The sequence below is a fragment of the Nomascus leucogenys genome, chromosome 15 (assembly GCF_006542625.1).
Source record: "Nomascus leucogenys isolate Asia chromosome 15, Asia_NLE_v1, whole genome shotgun sequence".
In the NCBI taxonomy this organism is placed as follows: Eukaryota; Metazoa; Chordata; class Mammalia; order Primates; family Hylobatidae; genus Nomascus; species Nomascus leucogenys.
Genome location: NC_044395.1, coordinates 61411690 through 61427422, shown reverse-complemented (window position 1 = coordinate 61427422; position 15733 = coordinate 61411690). Strand labels below are relative to the sequence as shown.

Here is a 15733-nt window from a genome sequence, read left to right as displayed (position 1 = left end):
CTGATTTGCCCAGGAGTGAGCTGAGGGGTTTCCTGAGATGCAGGACTGAGACTGTCCCAGGAAAATTGGGATGGCTGATGACCCTCATGTACTGCATGCCTGGTCCCTGGGCTGGGCTCTAAGGACACATTTATCTACTGAACATGGTCACTGCCCTCAAGAAACTTCCAGTCGGAGAGTGGCTGCCACTCAATGAGAAACCACTGTCAAAGGCAGCTGTTCAGTCCCTCACACACATGATCCATCACCACCCTATGAGGGGAATATTATCACCTCCGTGGTATGCATAAGAAAACTAGGGCTCAGAAAGTTGGCACAATGTGCCCAGAGTCAGAGTTACAAGTGACATGCTAAGATTTGAACTTGATCCAATGAAACAGAAAAAGGAAAGGGCAGTTTTCAGCATGAACATTATGGAGACAGAAAAACACAGACATGTTTTACTTAATTCATTTTGTAGCTCCAGTGTCTGGCATGTTCCAGGTATTCAGGAAATGTGTGAAGGGAGAGAGGGAGATCTAAGCCTTATTTAATTATCTCCAGGCTAGGAAATTCCATCCCTCAATTCAAAAGCCACACATTTCCCTTTACAAAGTCAGTTTCAGACCAGGCACAGTGGCTCATGCCTATAATCCCAACACTATGGGAGGCTGAGGCAGAAGGATCTCTTGAGCCCAGGAGTTTGAGACCAGCCTGGACAACACAGTGAGACCCCATCTCCACAAAAAATCTTCGAGGCTGCAGTGAGCTATGATCGTGCCACTGCATTCCAGTCTGGGTGACACAGTAAGATCCTATCTCAAAGGAAAAACAGAAAAGGAAAAAAAAGTTTTGACTGTTTTCCCTCAGCACCAGGACCAGGAAGTAAGTAAGAACAGGGAAAGGGTGCTTTTTCTTTAAGTCAGCAGCTCGGGGCTCACTTCCTCCAGGGAATCTTCCCTGACTCACTCCCCAACCCAAGTCTGGCCCCACACTGTGCCAGGCCCCAGTCAGGAGCTGGGAGTCCAAGAGACAAGAGATACACATTTGCCCTCGAGCAGAGAGGGAACTGACTTATTAGCAGTCAACTACAATATAAAGTGCCATCTGGGAAGCCTGCACAGTGCTAAGGGAGCCTGGAAGAGGCCATTCACTCTACCTGTGCAGGGAGCAGTCAAGGGAGGGCTTCATGTCTAGAGCAGGTGCCCTGTGCAGTTGTTCAATGAACTTCATTGAAATGTCTTTTTTTTTTTTTTTTTTTTTTGAGACGGAGATTCACTCCTGTTGCCCAGGCTGGAGTGCAATGGCACTCAAGTGATCCGCCTGCCTTGGCCTCCCAAAGTGCTGGGATTACAGGTGTAAGCCACCGCACCCATCCTGAAATGTCTTTAAGTTCAACCTGAAAATATAAGGAATATTTCACCAGAGGAAGAAGGGCATTCCAGCTAAACAGATCGGCTTGAGCAAAGGCACAGAGGTGTGAAAAAGTACAAAGACTGTTGAGGAAGATCCAAAAAAGTCAATGCAGCCAGGTTGTTAGCAGTGTGGTGGGGACAGCTGGGAAAGGAGTGTGGAAGAGACATTAGGGACAGATCCTGAAGGGCCTCCAGTGCCACCTAGAGAATGGGGACTTTCCCATAGGAGATGGGGAGCAGTGGATCAGGCTTTAGGCTGGGAAGGATATGACCAGATGTGAATTTCAGAATAACAGGATGGCTTGGAGGGTTGGGACTGAGCAGAAAGAGAGCAACTAGAAGACGACTGTAATGATCCAGGCCAGGAGTGGGGCTTGACCTGAGCCAGTGGCGGTAGAATGAGGAGAACAGTACTTTGGGAGACATGTCTCTATCACCATTCAGTTTGGATCCCCTGAACTGGGGCTGCCCACAGGAAGGAATGGGTTTCTCTTCTCCAGGGAGCTCGGCACACCCCCATCCAGCTCTACACTCAAATGGAAGTTGAGGTCAGAGCAACCCAGGTCTTTCTGTACGCTGGGTCAGGGCTCAGTGTGGGGCCAGGTCATGGTTCTTTGAAAGTTCTTCCTACTACAAAGTTTACTCTGCAAATGGTGAACATCAGAGGTGGCTGGATTGTTTCAAGTATGCATAGTGAATCGCTGCTGTACTGAATCGCTGCTGTGGAACAGTCAGCGCAGGGAGAAACGACAATGCATATTAATCACTTGATTATGATGTGTAACCATTTTTGTCATTTTTAGAATGTCAAAAAAATCTGTTGCAAAAAAAAAAAATCTCCTTATTGAGTTTTAAAATGTCTCTAGGTTTCTCCCAGGACCCTGGGGCAATAGAGACCCATCATGACATCAACCAGTGATGAGCCCTGCTAATGTGCTGGGTGCCTTAATTAGCACAGCTGTAACTGAGAAAGGATGACCACATTATCTCCAGAGGCTGGAAAACTTGCCTACAGACATGCAATTACTGGTAAAGGGGAGGTGAGAACCCCAGCCTGCTGCCTCCTCTCCACCACTCCACGTGGCCTCAGTGTGCCCAAAGATAGCCCTCCAATCTGTAGAGACCAAGGCACATGGCCCCTGGCTGCCAGCCCCAAAGCCTGGAGCTGTTTTTCCTAAGACATAGTTTCCCAACTGTCTCGTGTCCATGGGCTCCTCTGGGAAGAGCCATCAGATCTCTGCAGTGTCTCCTGGGCTGGAGGGAAGCTTTCCTCTCCATACCCTCAGGACAGTAGACCCTGGTTTCCAATGGCAGGTTTGCTGAGCCCAGTGTCTCCTGATATACCCACCCCGTTTTCTTTCTCCAGGCCGAAACACTCACTGTGATGCCCTGTGGCAGAACTTTCACTTTTCACTCTGGTTTGTTTTGTTCTCAAGCAGTCTGCATTCCCAAGACACTCCTTACTGACAGCAGATGAAACCAGTGCCTGACACTATGCCAGCACATAGTAGGTTTCTCAAGTCTGCTGAAGGAAGTCAGTCCTGGATGAAAACACGTCACAGAGATACCGCCAGGAAGAGTATTACCTCTGGCTCACACAAATGCACTTTCCAACCTGCTCGTGGGTCCCTACTTTTGGGGAGCTGCCTCTGATCCTTAACCTCTGGCCCTGTTTTGTCCCTGCTGTAAACAGGTGCCCACTACCCCTCTTCTGGCAGCGGTTGTGATCATCTATTTCATCTCTCCCAACACATCTGAGCAGCATGAGGGCAGAGAATTGTCTGGGTCCTCTTCATATTTCAGGTGCCCAGCACTGGGCCTGGGGTGTAGCATAGAGAGAAAGCTTTGTTCCTTGGAACCTCCTCAGGAGGGCAGCGATGGCCTAACAGAAACGATATAAGCTAACCCTGAAAACTCCTAGCCCGAGGCCCAGGGAGATAGTGTTCCATGTCATGAGGTTCCTTGCCACCCAGAACCTGGGAAGGCCAGGCCCTCAACTTTGGAGAAAGGGCAGCCTCAGGCGGGAGGCAGAGCAGAGCTGCTCCGTAAATCCCCTTCCCACTCGGAGAGAGACACACCACTGGGACAAGTCCGGCCACTTCGGGACATGCCTTGATTGGAGGGAGAAATGTTTGTGGAATTGAATGGAACAAACTGTAAAATGCTAGCTATTTGTTCCTCTGGCGGCAGAGGCCAGTTGCCCTCTGGGGGCAGTTTGCAGGCAAATTATCTCAGGACTCGGCCTGTTTCCTCTAATGAGGCTTCTCCCCTTTGCAGCTCTGCTCCCAAGAGAGTTGGAGGGGACAATGCTCAGAGCCAACCCCAGAGGCCTGCACTGAGGAAGCATACACGGCTCACCATTCTACACGCTGTGGGCGGCACTACCACTATCCAAGGCAGGGGGATGCTCCCCACGACCTTCTGGGTGCAGGAATTCTGAGCAATGCAGCACCTCCTCCAAGGCCCCTCTGGGGAGACAGGGAGGAAAGGAGCAGGGAGGCATGCTCAGTTATGTAACCAGCTGCCTTGGAGTCAGAGTCCCTGGCATGTCTCAGCCCAGCACTGCGAGGAGAGGCTGTGGGGGTTGGGGGTCTTTCTTCTCTTTTGCTTCCTCCTCCAGACCTGGCAGACCCTGTAGCAGGCGCTGCTTTCCAAGTGCCTGAGCTCCAAGCAGGCACCTCCTACTCGGGGTTGGGAACCAGGAAGGCTGTTGTTTTCTGAGTGTGTGAAACAGTGGCCTGCTGGCTCCCTTGGCAGAAAGCCAGGCTCAGGGCTCTGCACAGGGGTGAGGGTTAAGAAAGAGGAGCCTGGGGCCAGGATGCCAAGGGACTTCCCTCCACAACCGCCCCCAGCTTCCTGCTCCCCAATCTCTCCCCACTTCCTCCTAGAGCATCTGCCGTGGGTTAGGGGCCAGAGGGGAGGGGCCCCAGCTGCCCCAGCACCACACTGCTGCTGCTGGCCCTGGGCAATCTCACTTCCCTTCCTGCCTTCCTTGGAGCTTCTCCGCTGGCCGGCACAGCCCCCACCCCCTGTGCCCCTACCCCTATGCACTCAGCTGTGTACACAGCCCTGGACCATGGAAAAGAGGGATGAAAGAGAAGGAAGGGGACATGGGAGAGGGAGGGAGCTGAGATCCACTCTCAGTCTTGAATGACGATGGCTTTTTTTTTTTTTTTTGAGAAGGAGTCTCACTCTGTCACCCAGGCTGGAGTACAATAATAAGATCTCAGCTCACTGCAACCTCCACCTCCCGGGTCCAAGCAATCCTCCCACCTCAGCCTCCCCGGTAGCTGGGATTACAGGTGTGTGCCACCACATCTGGCTAATTTTTGTATTTTTAGTAGAGACGAGGTTTCACCATGTTGGCCAGGCTGGTTTCGAACTCCTGACCTCAGGTCATCTACCCACCTCAGCCTCCCAAAGGGGTGGGATTACAGTCGTCAGCCACCATGCCTGGCCAACAATGGCTTTTTATGAAGCCCTTACCCTCTCTGCCCACAGCAACCCCATTAATATTATTATACCTATTTCCCAAAGGAGAAAACTGAGGCCAGAGAGTTTAAGACCCAAGCTGAAGGTCATGGAGCTAGCAAGTTAGCAGTAGAGCAGAGTCTGCCTAACTCTGAATTCCAAACTCCAAACCTCCTGCCTCTAGCTCTGGGAGCCCCTCCTCCACACTCTCTGAGGGTGCTACTTGGGCAATTCCTACACAGATGGAAATGACACTGCCCAGCCCCGGGGAGGGAGCCCTCGGCCTTAAAGAGTCCCTCGCTGAGTACTAGTTTGGGAACCACAGGACAGTCCCGAAGACAGGACCAAGGCTCAAGGGTGGGAAGTGCTTGGGGAGCCAGGTGGGCAGACTGCTGCTCCCAGCTGTCTTCCCTTCCCACCCAGTCTGGGCTGGCTCAGACTCCTACACTGTCTGCCACTTCCAGAAGGCAGGGCTGCCAGAGGCCAAGCTGTCCTGCCAGAATCACACTGCTGCTCACGCCCTCTCCTCTCCTAATGAGAGAAGGAAAGGGTCCTAGGGAGCCTCTAGGCCAAAGCTTCTCCTACTTCCTGCTTGACACATAGAGAAACTGAGGCCCAATGAGGAAAAGCAGCTTGCCTATGGCAACACAGGGACAGTGAAGAAGTGAGATCCCTGTCTCCCAGGCCAGAGCCCCTGCCCTCCATTCACCCCACTTGGGTGCTCTCCTCAGATGGCACCTTTGGGCATCTGCCTGCCTCTCTCCCTGCTTCTCACCCTCCCTCTGCACTTCCTGCTTCCCTCTCCCAGCCCTGCTCTGCAGACCCATCTCTGAGCCTCCCCTGTTACATCTCCTCCCAGCCTCACCACCCCACCCCCCTTCCCTCTGCTCTGGGCCAAGGAGCAATGCTTGGGTGGTTTAATTAGCTGATTATGACCGCAGCCTGCTGGATGCAGTGCCCAGAATTCTGTCCCCAGTAATTAGGTGGGTTCTGAGTACTTGCCCAGTGGGGAGCCGATGGGGAGCTCTGTGCTCTGCCAGCCAAGGGAGGCTGTCCAGCTGAATAAAGAGCTCCTTGATCACTGGTGGGTCATCGGAAACCATGGTCCCCTCCTCAGGCCAGGTCAAACCACAGTGGAGGCACTGCGGCCAGACCCAGATGTCCATCCTAAGGGGGACTCCCTACTCTCCCATGCCACTGCCCACACCCGGGAAAGGCTCAGTACATGACTGACGATGAGGATGAAGAATGGAGCGCGCCCTCCGGAGGCCGGGAGAGAATGGCTCCGTGGCTGGGGCACCTATTTAGGAAGTAGGATTGGAACAAGTAGACAGAGAGGCACAGCAGGAACACAGGCCCAGAGGCAGGAATGAGCCGCCAATCCCCTTCCTAGAGAGCTCGGGTTGTCAGAAAATACAGTCTTCAAGCAAGGTAAAGCTGGACATCCAGTGACCTCTGCCCTTTAGGTCGCAAAGAATAATCTAATTCCTATGGCTCTGGGCTACTTTGAGATATTTTGAAATCAGCAATGATGTCCTATAGTCCTCACCAACCACACTGCCCACCCCCTAGAATATCTCCTCCCAGTGAAATGTCTTGGCTGAACAAATATTTATGGAGCTCAGCGGCATGCCAGGTCTGCGCAGGTGCTGGGGACAAGCAGATCCAGGCCAGATGCTCTTGAAAAGTTCTTGACCTCACAAGATGACATCACGAGTGTGCAAATAACCAGGACCTATGCAGGGAGGGAGGGATGAGTGCTGAGAGAGAGAGATTACAAGAAGGTCACAAAGAGCTGGGAATCCAGTGAGGGCTTCCCAGAGGAAGAGGTGCACGTATGTGATCCAGGCCTTGAAGGATGGGAAAGCTGTTGTATGTGGTCAAGTCAGCAATCAGGTACTGAAAGCCAGCAATAATACAGGCTTGTAATGAGGCCTTGGGAGCCTCAAAAAAAATGAATCAAACAGGGTCCTTCCCTGGGGGAGCTCACAGCTGGGTGAGGGAGGCAGGGTCGGTGAGAGGTCATATAAGCGATAACAGCCGCATAACACTAACCTTTCACAGGGACTTTCTTTGCTTTATCTTACTTAATTTTAACTCAGTCCTCATGACAACCTACTACCCTATTTTACAGATAAGGGATCCACAGCAGAGAAAGGGTTAAGTAATCAGGGAAGCCACCCAGCTGGTAAGTGTCAGAGCTGGGACTGGAAACCAGGAAATCTGGTTCTTCCCAGAGCCTAACCGCTATGCTAATCTGCTAATAATCCATGCTAATCAGATCACCGAGGGGCCTGCAGGTGCCCAGAGGAGGCCCCAGAGCAGCAGAGAAGGCTTCCTGGAGGAAGTGTTCCTTACCTGAGTTTTTTTTTTTAAGATGGAGTCTCGCTCTGTCGCTCTGTCGCCCAGGCTGGAGCGCAGTGGCGTGATCTCGGCTCACTGCAAGCTCCGCCTCCCGGGTTCATGCTATTCTCCTTCCTCAGCCTCCGGAGTAGCTGTGACTACAGGCGCCCGCCACCACGCCCAGCTAATTTTTCATATTTTTAGTAGAGACAGGGTTTCACTGTGTTAGCCAGGATGGTCTCGAACTCCTGACCTCAAGTGATCCACCCGCCTCGGCCTCCCAAAGTGCTGGGATTACAGGCATGAGCCACCACCCTGGACCTGCTACAGATGCTTTACGTCCCTGGAGGTGAACACGACTGCTGTTCAAGGACCTGACACCATGGGAGACAGCACCACCCTTTCAAGCAGTAGCCAATTCTTTCCAGGCCGTCAGCACCCAACACCCATCCCCACCCAGGACACACTCCCTGGTGGTCTCAGTCCCACCGGCCTGTAGCAGAGGCCTGAGCTGCTCAATCTTCCACTTTGGCCGCCCAGAAGAAAGGTCACTCCTGGACCTGCTAGCAGAAGGGCCTCTCACGTGATTTGACTTCATAGGGAAACTAGGACCCAGAGAGGGTGCATGTCATGCCCAAGGTCACACAGCAATAAGTAAGCAGTAGAGCATACCTCTGGGACCCTTCTGAGATAGTGAGCCCCAGCAGTCTACTTCCCACCCCTCCCCTGGCCCTGTGCCAAAACCTGTCCATGCCCTTTGCACAAGGCAGGGGCAAGGGTGAAGAGGGAACAAACCTGGCAGAGGTTTGCTCATCCTCTGTCCAACCCTCTGTTCTCCAACCCCCTACTAGGACTCAAACCACCCCTAGGATGGACCCATCCTGCACACGGGAAGGCAGAAGAGAAGGTGCCCAGGAACAATCTGAGATGATACTTGTTCTAATCCCAGGGCTCATGTGGGAGACAAGGCCCCAACTTCAGGAGCCCCCATTGTGATGGGGGAAGAAGGGAAGAAAGAGTTCAGTCCAGTTCAACAAGCCTCCCTGCAAGGCTGAGGGAAGGGTGTAGCCGCACAAGGACCACGTGAGTTGGTTGTGGGCCACAGGCCCAGGGCCAGCATGAAAGGGACCTCCTGCCTCATCCAGGCCCATACACGGGCTGCTGAACCACTGAATGGTTCAGACATTGCATCCTGCCTCCCGCTGACTCGACATCAGTCACAGTGCTCCCAGTGCTGAAGGCCCTTTAGACCAGCAGATCCCTCTCCAGGTGCAGGGAGGCAGAAGCTCAACTGTGGCCTCAGCCAGGTGCTGCCCAGCCCCAGGCAGAGGAAAAGCTGTTCAGTTCCTGCGGTGACCTTAGTCACACACAATTCTGGGGACCTGTCTTGTCCAACTCCCAAGGGCCTCATCTGGCACCAGGTCTCCTGGGAAGGAACAAGCAGTTCTTCTGAAGTGGGACTAAAGATGGGGCCAGTCCCAGGAAGGAGGAGGCGCGTCTCCCGAGAGATGACCCTGCTAGGGCCCCTTAGGGAAGGCGGGAGGGGGCTGGGACAACAGAGTCCTTTGTTACCCTCTCAAAAGCAGCCACCCTGTCCTGCCAACCCCCTCTGTTCTCCAACCCCCTACTAGGACTCAAGCCACCCCTGGGACAGGACCCATCCTGTCCACATGGGAGGGAAGAACACAGGGCGCCCAGGGACCATCTGCGATGATACCTGTTCTAATCCCAGGGCTCACATGGGAGACAAGGCCCCAACCTCAGGAGCCCCCAGTGTGATGGAGGAGACATCCTTCCTTCAGAAGTCTCCAGTCTGAGGAGGGGGACATGGCTCCCACCTGCAAAAGCCAATCAGATGAGGGAGCCCCAGGCCTCCCGCTCAGGCGCCCCATGCTAATAGGGGTGGTATAACCCTGTCCCTCAGGACTTCCCAGTCTGATGGAGGAGTCAGGACCCCACCCTCTCTTTTGAGAACTTGCCTAATGTGGGAAATATCGCTTTCAGTCTTAGGATTCACTAACGGGAAAGGCCTAATTTCAGCACTTAGGGAGTCCCTGGACCGATAGCAAAAGCAAGAAGGGAAAAAAATGTTCAGTCCAGTTCAGCAAACCTCTGCCAGGCATCTTCTGGGGAAGCAGACCCAGCGTGGGTAAGGAAGCATCAACTGAGAAACAGAAATAGCCCTGAACCACAAGCTGCTCACCAAATGGGGAGCTCACTCAGCCTGAGGTATGAATGAATAAGAAAGTACCTTGAAACCACCCACTCCAGCATCCAAGGCCTGCTGGCCAAGGCTGCCCTTTCCTCCACAGCCTCACCCCTCACACTCCCACACCTGCACCCAGTATCTGCACCTTGGTCTAGGCTCTTCCTTCTGTCTAGAACACCTTACTCCTGCCTAAGTCTTTCTCATACTCCAGCACCCAGCTCCGGGGTTACCTCCTTGAAGAAGCCTTCCTCCAAGTCCCTCACCTGAGTCAGACACCCCTCCTTTCTGGAGCCAGCACATTGCATGTCTTCCCCAGGACCAGCTCACACTTCCCAACCCCTCAGCCTGAGCCTGAAAGGACAGCACAGGGCAGTGGTCTTCTGCCTCTGGACATAAGGCAGAGGGAGGGGGTGGATGAGATAAAACCCCTAGGTTCCCATACCCAGTCTTCACTGCCTGCCACCACACTGCTTGCTCCCAGCCCAGGGCCTCATGTCCTTCCTCCAAAAGGCTCAAGCCTTGCTCCAGGCATGTAGAAAAGCAGGGTCCTCTCCCACTCCTCTCTGCCTGCTGTAGCCTAGTTTTGCCCTCACCACTCCACCAAAACCCATGCCACCAGCTACTGCCTTCTGGCTGAATCTGAGGGGTCTCGCTCTAGCTCATCCTCTGTGGGTCTGTCCCTGCTTCTTTGGCTCCAAGAATATGGCCTTCCGTCAGTTTCCTCCCTCTTCTCTCCATGCCCAGGCACTGGTGCTCTCCAAGGCCCTGGCTGTCCCTAATTATCCTCTCTTTATACTCTATACCTCCTTCCTATGCGATGTCATTCATCCACATTTCCAAAGCCCTGCCTCACACCTTGATCCTTACCCCAGGATCCAGACCCCTCTACGCAGAAGCCCCACTACGTCCAGCCTAGAACAGACTGCCCTGGCTCCCTCACCAAGCTGCTCCCAGCCATGCAGGCCTCAGCCAGATGGTAGGCGAGGGCACTCTGGCAGTAGTGGAGGATGGCTGGGTAGAGGCCAGCACCTCACTTGGGGTGTGCTGACTCCCAGCCTGCTGTTCTACTGCCACCACCCCAAAGTGTCAGAAGCCCTGGAAGTGGCAAGCCCACAACTCAGGACCTCTGGACCCATGCCAACGGGAGGCGTCAGCCTCAGGCAAGGAGGCCCAAACTTGGAAGGAAGAGAGCAGTGGAGAAGTCTGAAGCCCAGAGGCTGTCCTGGAATCAGGGATTAGAGACAGTGGGCCAGGCTTGATGCTACCACTCCCAGCAGCCCCATGAGCAGCCCTGGCCAAAGCCACAGGACTTCCCCATGTTCCAGCCAAGATGGGTCACACAGGGCTTAACCACCAAGAGAAATGACAGCCAAAGTTCACAGAGAGCTGGTGATTACATGTCCTCATCACCCTCCTTTCTCTGAAAAAAGAGGAGTTCATCTGCAGGAAAGGAAATTCCATTCCCTACCATTGCCTCTCAGGAAGTCCCACCTGTTGTCTAAATCTGATCCTTCATGTTGTCTGTTGAGTTAGTGGAAACAGCAAGGCCCAGAAAGGACGCACAACTTGAGGCTGGGAGCTGCTGGGGAGGCCAACTGTGAGCCAGACAAGGCCCCCTCTCTTGGGCAAAAGCGTCGAGTAGCAGAGAGGGCTTTGTGGGTCAATAGGCCTGGGTTCTTATGCTTGCTGGCTGAATGGCAGTGAACAAATACTTAATCTCTTCTAGTCTGTTTCTTCATCTGCAAAATGGGGACAGCAATCACTACACTACTAGATTACAGTTGAATTCATTGAGATTATGCGTGTAATTCTAACACACACCAGATACCTGGCAAAGGTCCAGTCAACCAGCAAGGTTGATGGACTCCACCTCCTATTCACATTCATATTTCTCAGCTCTCTCCTCGCTGCAGCCTAAGTTCAGAGCTCGCAGCCTTAGTTCTCAGGTTTCTCCCCAGCCTCCTCACTGGTCTCCCTGCTTCTAGGCCTGCTCTTCCCATCCACCCTCCTTGGCGCTGCCAAAGACATCTCTCTGAAACGAAAACATCTGCTTCCAGCCCTCTGCTGCCTCACACTCTTCTCTGAATCACCATCCACTTCAGGAGAAAATGCTCTCTCCTTAGCCTGACATTCCCAGACTGCTGGTGACCGGTCTGTGTTTACCTCTTAAGGCTCACTGTCATCCCCAGCCCAGGCCCCAGGGTGCACGCCTTGCTTCCTGCCTCCAAGTCATTGCACATTCTGCACCCTTGGCCAGGAATATCATTCCCAATCCCGCCCCTTTGGCCTACTCATCCTTCCAGATGAAGCTCAGTAGTTCCAACGCCACCTCCTTTCCAGGAGAGCTTCCTGTGCCATGCTCCCTGCCTGGGCCTCGGTTGGGGACTTCTCCTTAAGCCTCCCACAACACATGTCACCCTGCGTTATGACCACCTGCTCTGCTTTAAACCCCTGGAGGACAGAGTAGACTCCTTCCTCGCTGAATCCCCAGGCCCTGGGCACTCGGAAGGCACTCATCAACATTTGTTGAATGAATATATCATTGTTCCCAGAGCACCTTACAGCAACCATCATACTCCTGCCCTGTGATTAGTCCTGTCCAGGTATTTTGTTTTTATTTTTTCAGACAGGGTCTCACTCTCTCATCCAGGCTGGAATGCAGTGGCATGATCATGGCTCACTGCAGCCTTGACCTCCAGGGCTCAAGTGATCCTCCCACTTCAGCCTCCTGAGTAGTTAGGACTATAGGCATGTGCCACCACACTCAGCTAATTTTTGTATTTTTTGTAGAGCTGGTATGTTGCCCAGGCTGGTCTCAAACTCCTGAGCTCAAGCAATCTGCCCATCTCAGCCTTCCAAAGTTCTAGGATTACAGGCGTGAACCACCCCGCACAGCCCTGTCCAGGTATTTAACACCTCTTTCCTTCTTGACCCTGGGAGTTCCTAGAGGGCAGTGACAGTTTGTGATAAGTTTTCATTGTCACTTTCATATGGGGGTGCAATTCCAGATGGAGGGATGGTTGCGATGATTCCTGATGTTCAGTTTTTGATATCTGCAGATTCCTCTAAGAATCTTTACCTCTAAGAATCTTTACCTAAGTCATAGGTAAAGTAGAATCTCACGGCTTACGGAAAAAGACAAGGTACAGCCCATTACCGATTTTGCCCTTCTTTTCCAAATTACTTAGCAAACTGTCCGGAAAGGGACAGAAAGGCCTCATGGGGCTGCAGGAGAGTCTGAAGGGGAGGTCAGAGCCACCATCAGGTGGATTTAGCCAGGCCTTGGCTCCAGGCTTCAGGCAGTGCCTCTTCCCCTGCCCAGTGAAGTCAGTAAGTACAAGGGAAGCCCTAAAATGTAAGTATTGATAGCTCCAGTTTACAGATGGGAAACTAAGGTCCGGAAAACTAAAGGCAATTGCCCAATGTCCCAAAGGTCCACCAGTGAGTTTGAGGCAGGGCAGGGGGAGCCATGGAAAATATCTTGGCCTCAGAGACAGGGTCTCCAACAGGTGCCCGGAAGCCCATGGTGTCCAAATCTTCCTGACAATCATGTCAGCAGGACAACAATGACACTTATCCCCCAAGTAACAGAGAGGTACAGAGAGACCCAAGAGAGGCTGAGTCACCCCAATCGCAAGGCAGCCTAGGAAGGACAAAGGAGTGGAGAATGGCTCCGACTCCCTGCTATGCCCTGCAGGAAGAAAAGCCTGATGTCATGAGTTAAGAGGGTCTTAATTTCAGGGCAGATGGATGTGACTGGGGAGGGAGTCACATACCTTCCTACTGAGGACAGAGGCCTAGGTCACAGTGCTGGCCAGCCAGCTGCAATGGGGACTAGCCATCAAGGTGCATGCAGACACAGCATGATCTTCCGCCGTCCCCCCCAAAGCCTGGGCCTCCAGCACAGAGCAGGGCACCCCTCCCTGGCCCATGGGGGCCTGGCAGTGCCCTAGGGCCATCCACAGAGACATGACCAAGTGGACTGCAGCCTCCGCCCTGCCTCTGGCCCCTTTTGACCTTAGACAAATCACATGACCTCTAGCCCTCTGGTTCCTCTGCTAGAAAACAGGAAGAGGAAAATTAACCTCCTGGAAGAGCTGTCAGGAGGATGGCTGGAAAGTAGTTTCTAAACATTAAGAGCCTGAGTTGCCTCTGAGCCTCAGTTTCCTCCTCTAGAAAATGGAAATCTCTGCAAGCCCTTTCTCACACTGTTGAGAGACAGTCTTAGATGGCAGTGGGTGGGAAATGGCTTTGTCAGTGGCCCTGAAAGGTGGTGCCCTCTGGGGTGGTGTCTCTCTAGTCTGTTAGCTCCTTCAGGGGAGGAGTGGGCCTTGCGCATCTTTGATCCCCCACACTATGCCTCGTATACAGCAAGAGCTTAATAATAAATGGAAACGAGGAGAGGGGAGGGGAGGAAAGGAAGGAGGCAGAAGTCGGACACAAGAATAGGAGAGGAGAAAGACAGAAAACAATGAGAAAGAGGGGGAGCCCAGGGAGAGGCTGCTGTGCCCACTCAGGGGGTGGGGAGGGCAAAGCGGAAAATAGGGTGGCAACGCTGATCCCCTGACCAGGGCTGGTCCTGTCTGAAGGGCTGCCCCCAGGGGCTGTCCTGCTCCAGCCCCCTCCTCCTTTTGTCCCAGTTTCCCCTTTCAGAGGCATAGACTGATTCTTTTTGAGTGTTTCAGGCCAGGTTCTAGGAGAACGGGAGGGGTTCTCCCAGCCCTAGGTTCAAAACAGTCCCTGGCCAGCCACTCCTCAGGAGATCAGAGGGAAAGGGAACAGAGTAGATGGATGGGATCTATTTGGATGGGATGGGATCTGTTTTCCCCAGGCTGGGAGTGGGGGTGGGGCGCTCTAACCTGTGTGATGTGTGTGTTTCCACTTCTGGCCATGTGGGGCCTGAAGCGTGTGTGTCAGCGGGCCTTGGGCTAGCAGCTCATGCCTGTGGGGTGCCAGTCTTTGAGGGCATCAGTCTGATTATGTCTATGGGGGTCAGTGTTGGTGTGGCCTTGCGCTCCGCTGTGTTGGTGAGACATGCCAGCACAAATGTGTGTGCCAGTGAGGGTGATTTGTGTGCCAGCAAGAGTGTTTGCTACAGCGAGTGCAGGTGACAGTGTGCGTATCAGTGTATGCCCACACGTGTGTGCCAGCACGAGGGTGTGTTAGAACTGGTGTGTGTTGGAGTGTGAGCTGTGCATGCCAACAAGGCTGTCAGCAAGAATGTGTTGACCGAGGCGTGTATGACGGCGTGCCACTGCATGTGATGAGCGTGTGCCAGTGGCTGCCAGTGTGTGCGCCAGCATGCCTGTGCCACGGGTTAGTGTGCCCGTGCGTGTATTGTGTCAACCTGCCTCCGTGCGTCTCTGCGGCTGCCGGCCAATGCTGGGTGTCAGCGAGCTGTGTGTCCGGGCCAGGATCCGCGGCCCACAAGGGGCGGCCCGGCCCTAGCCCTTTGGGTCGCCCCCGCCCACGGCCCTGCGGGGGAGACCACACAGGAGACCTCGGGGGGAGGAGAGCTGGTACTAGATCCCAGGGTGGCCGCGAACGCAGAACCAGGACGCAATCGGAGCCCCCGCCCGTGTCCTCGCCGAGGTCGCCCCCACGCGCCCCGCGCCGGGTGGCCGCCCTGCACTCACCGGGTCCCTTTGTCGCCCATGGTCCGCGACGGCCGCAGGGAGGTCCGCGGCGTCAGCGCCCAGGCTGGAAAATCCCCGGCCAGCAGGAGGAGCGCGGGCCAGCCCGCTCCCGGCTCCCTGCTCCGCCTCCTCCGCTCTCCCGGCCGCCGCCGCCGCCGCCGCCCCCGCCCCCGGTCCCCGCCCGCCGCCCGCCGCGTCGAGCAGCGCAGCGCCCGGGCCGCGGCCAGGGGCGTGGAACCGCGCGGGGTGTGTGTGTGTGTGCGCGCGTGTGTGTGTGTGCGTGTGTGTGTGCGTCTGCGTGTGTGCGCGCCGCCCAGCGAGCCAGGGCAGCGCGGCGGGACGCGTCAGGGCCCCAAGGTCGGCGTTTGTGGTGGGGGAGGGGGTCCACCCGCGTGAGAGTCCGTGTGAGAGAGAGTGTGTGTGTGTGTGTGTGTGTGTGTGTGTGGTGGTGTGGTGTACGTGAGGGCGCACGGCTGTGTGCGGGCCCTATTAGGGAGTGTATTGGTGTGGATGGAGGAGTGTGCACGTCTTTGTGCAGTTGTGCGTGTGTGCGCACGGCCGTGGGTGCGAGCGCGCTCTCCCGCGCATGCCGGGGCAGCCTTTGTGTGTGCGGGTGGTTGGAAGCCGAGGGTCTGTAGACCCCGAGGCCGCGCTCCCTGCGGCCCCTCTCTTAGCTGGAG

The 15733-nt window shown here is 54.5% G+C and overlaps 1 protein-coding gene across 2 annotated transcripts in view; it reads right to left on the bottom strand.

Annotated features, from left to right (window-relative positions):
* The window catches only part of ARRB1 (arrestin beta 1), a 90921-nt gene extending 75491 nt beyond the window's left edge, over nucleotides 1-15430 (bottom strand). Inside the window, exon 1 of one of the 2 annotated variants that reach the window (XM_030828634.1) lies at nucleotides 15054-15430. In XM_030828634.1, coding sequence (XP_030684494.1) covers nucleotides 15054-15073 — 20 coding nt within the window. In that variant the 5' untranslated portion in view covers nucleotides 15074-15430. The remainder of the gene's footprint in view (nucleotides 1-15053) is intronic. The other variant, XM_003254706.3, reaches the window with a different exon arrangement.
* Nucleotides 15431-15733: the final 303 nt, after the last annotated feature.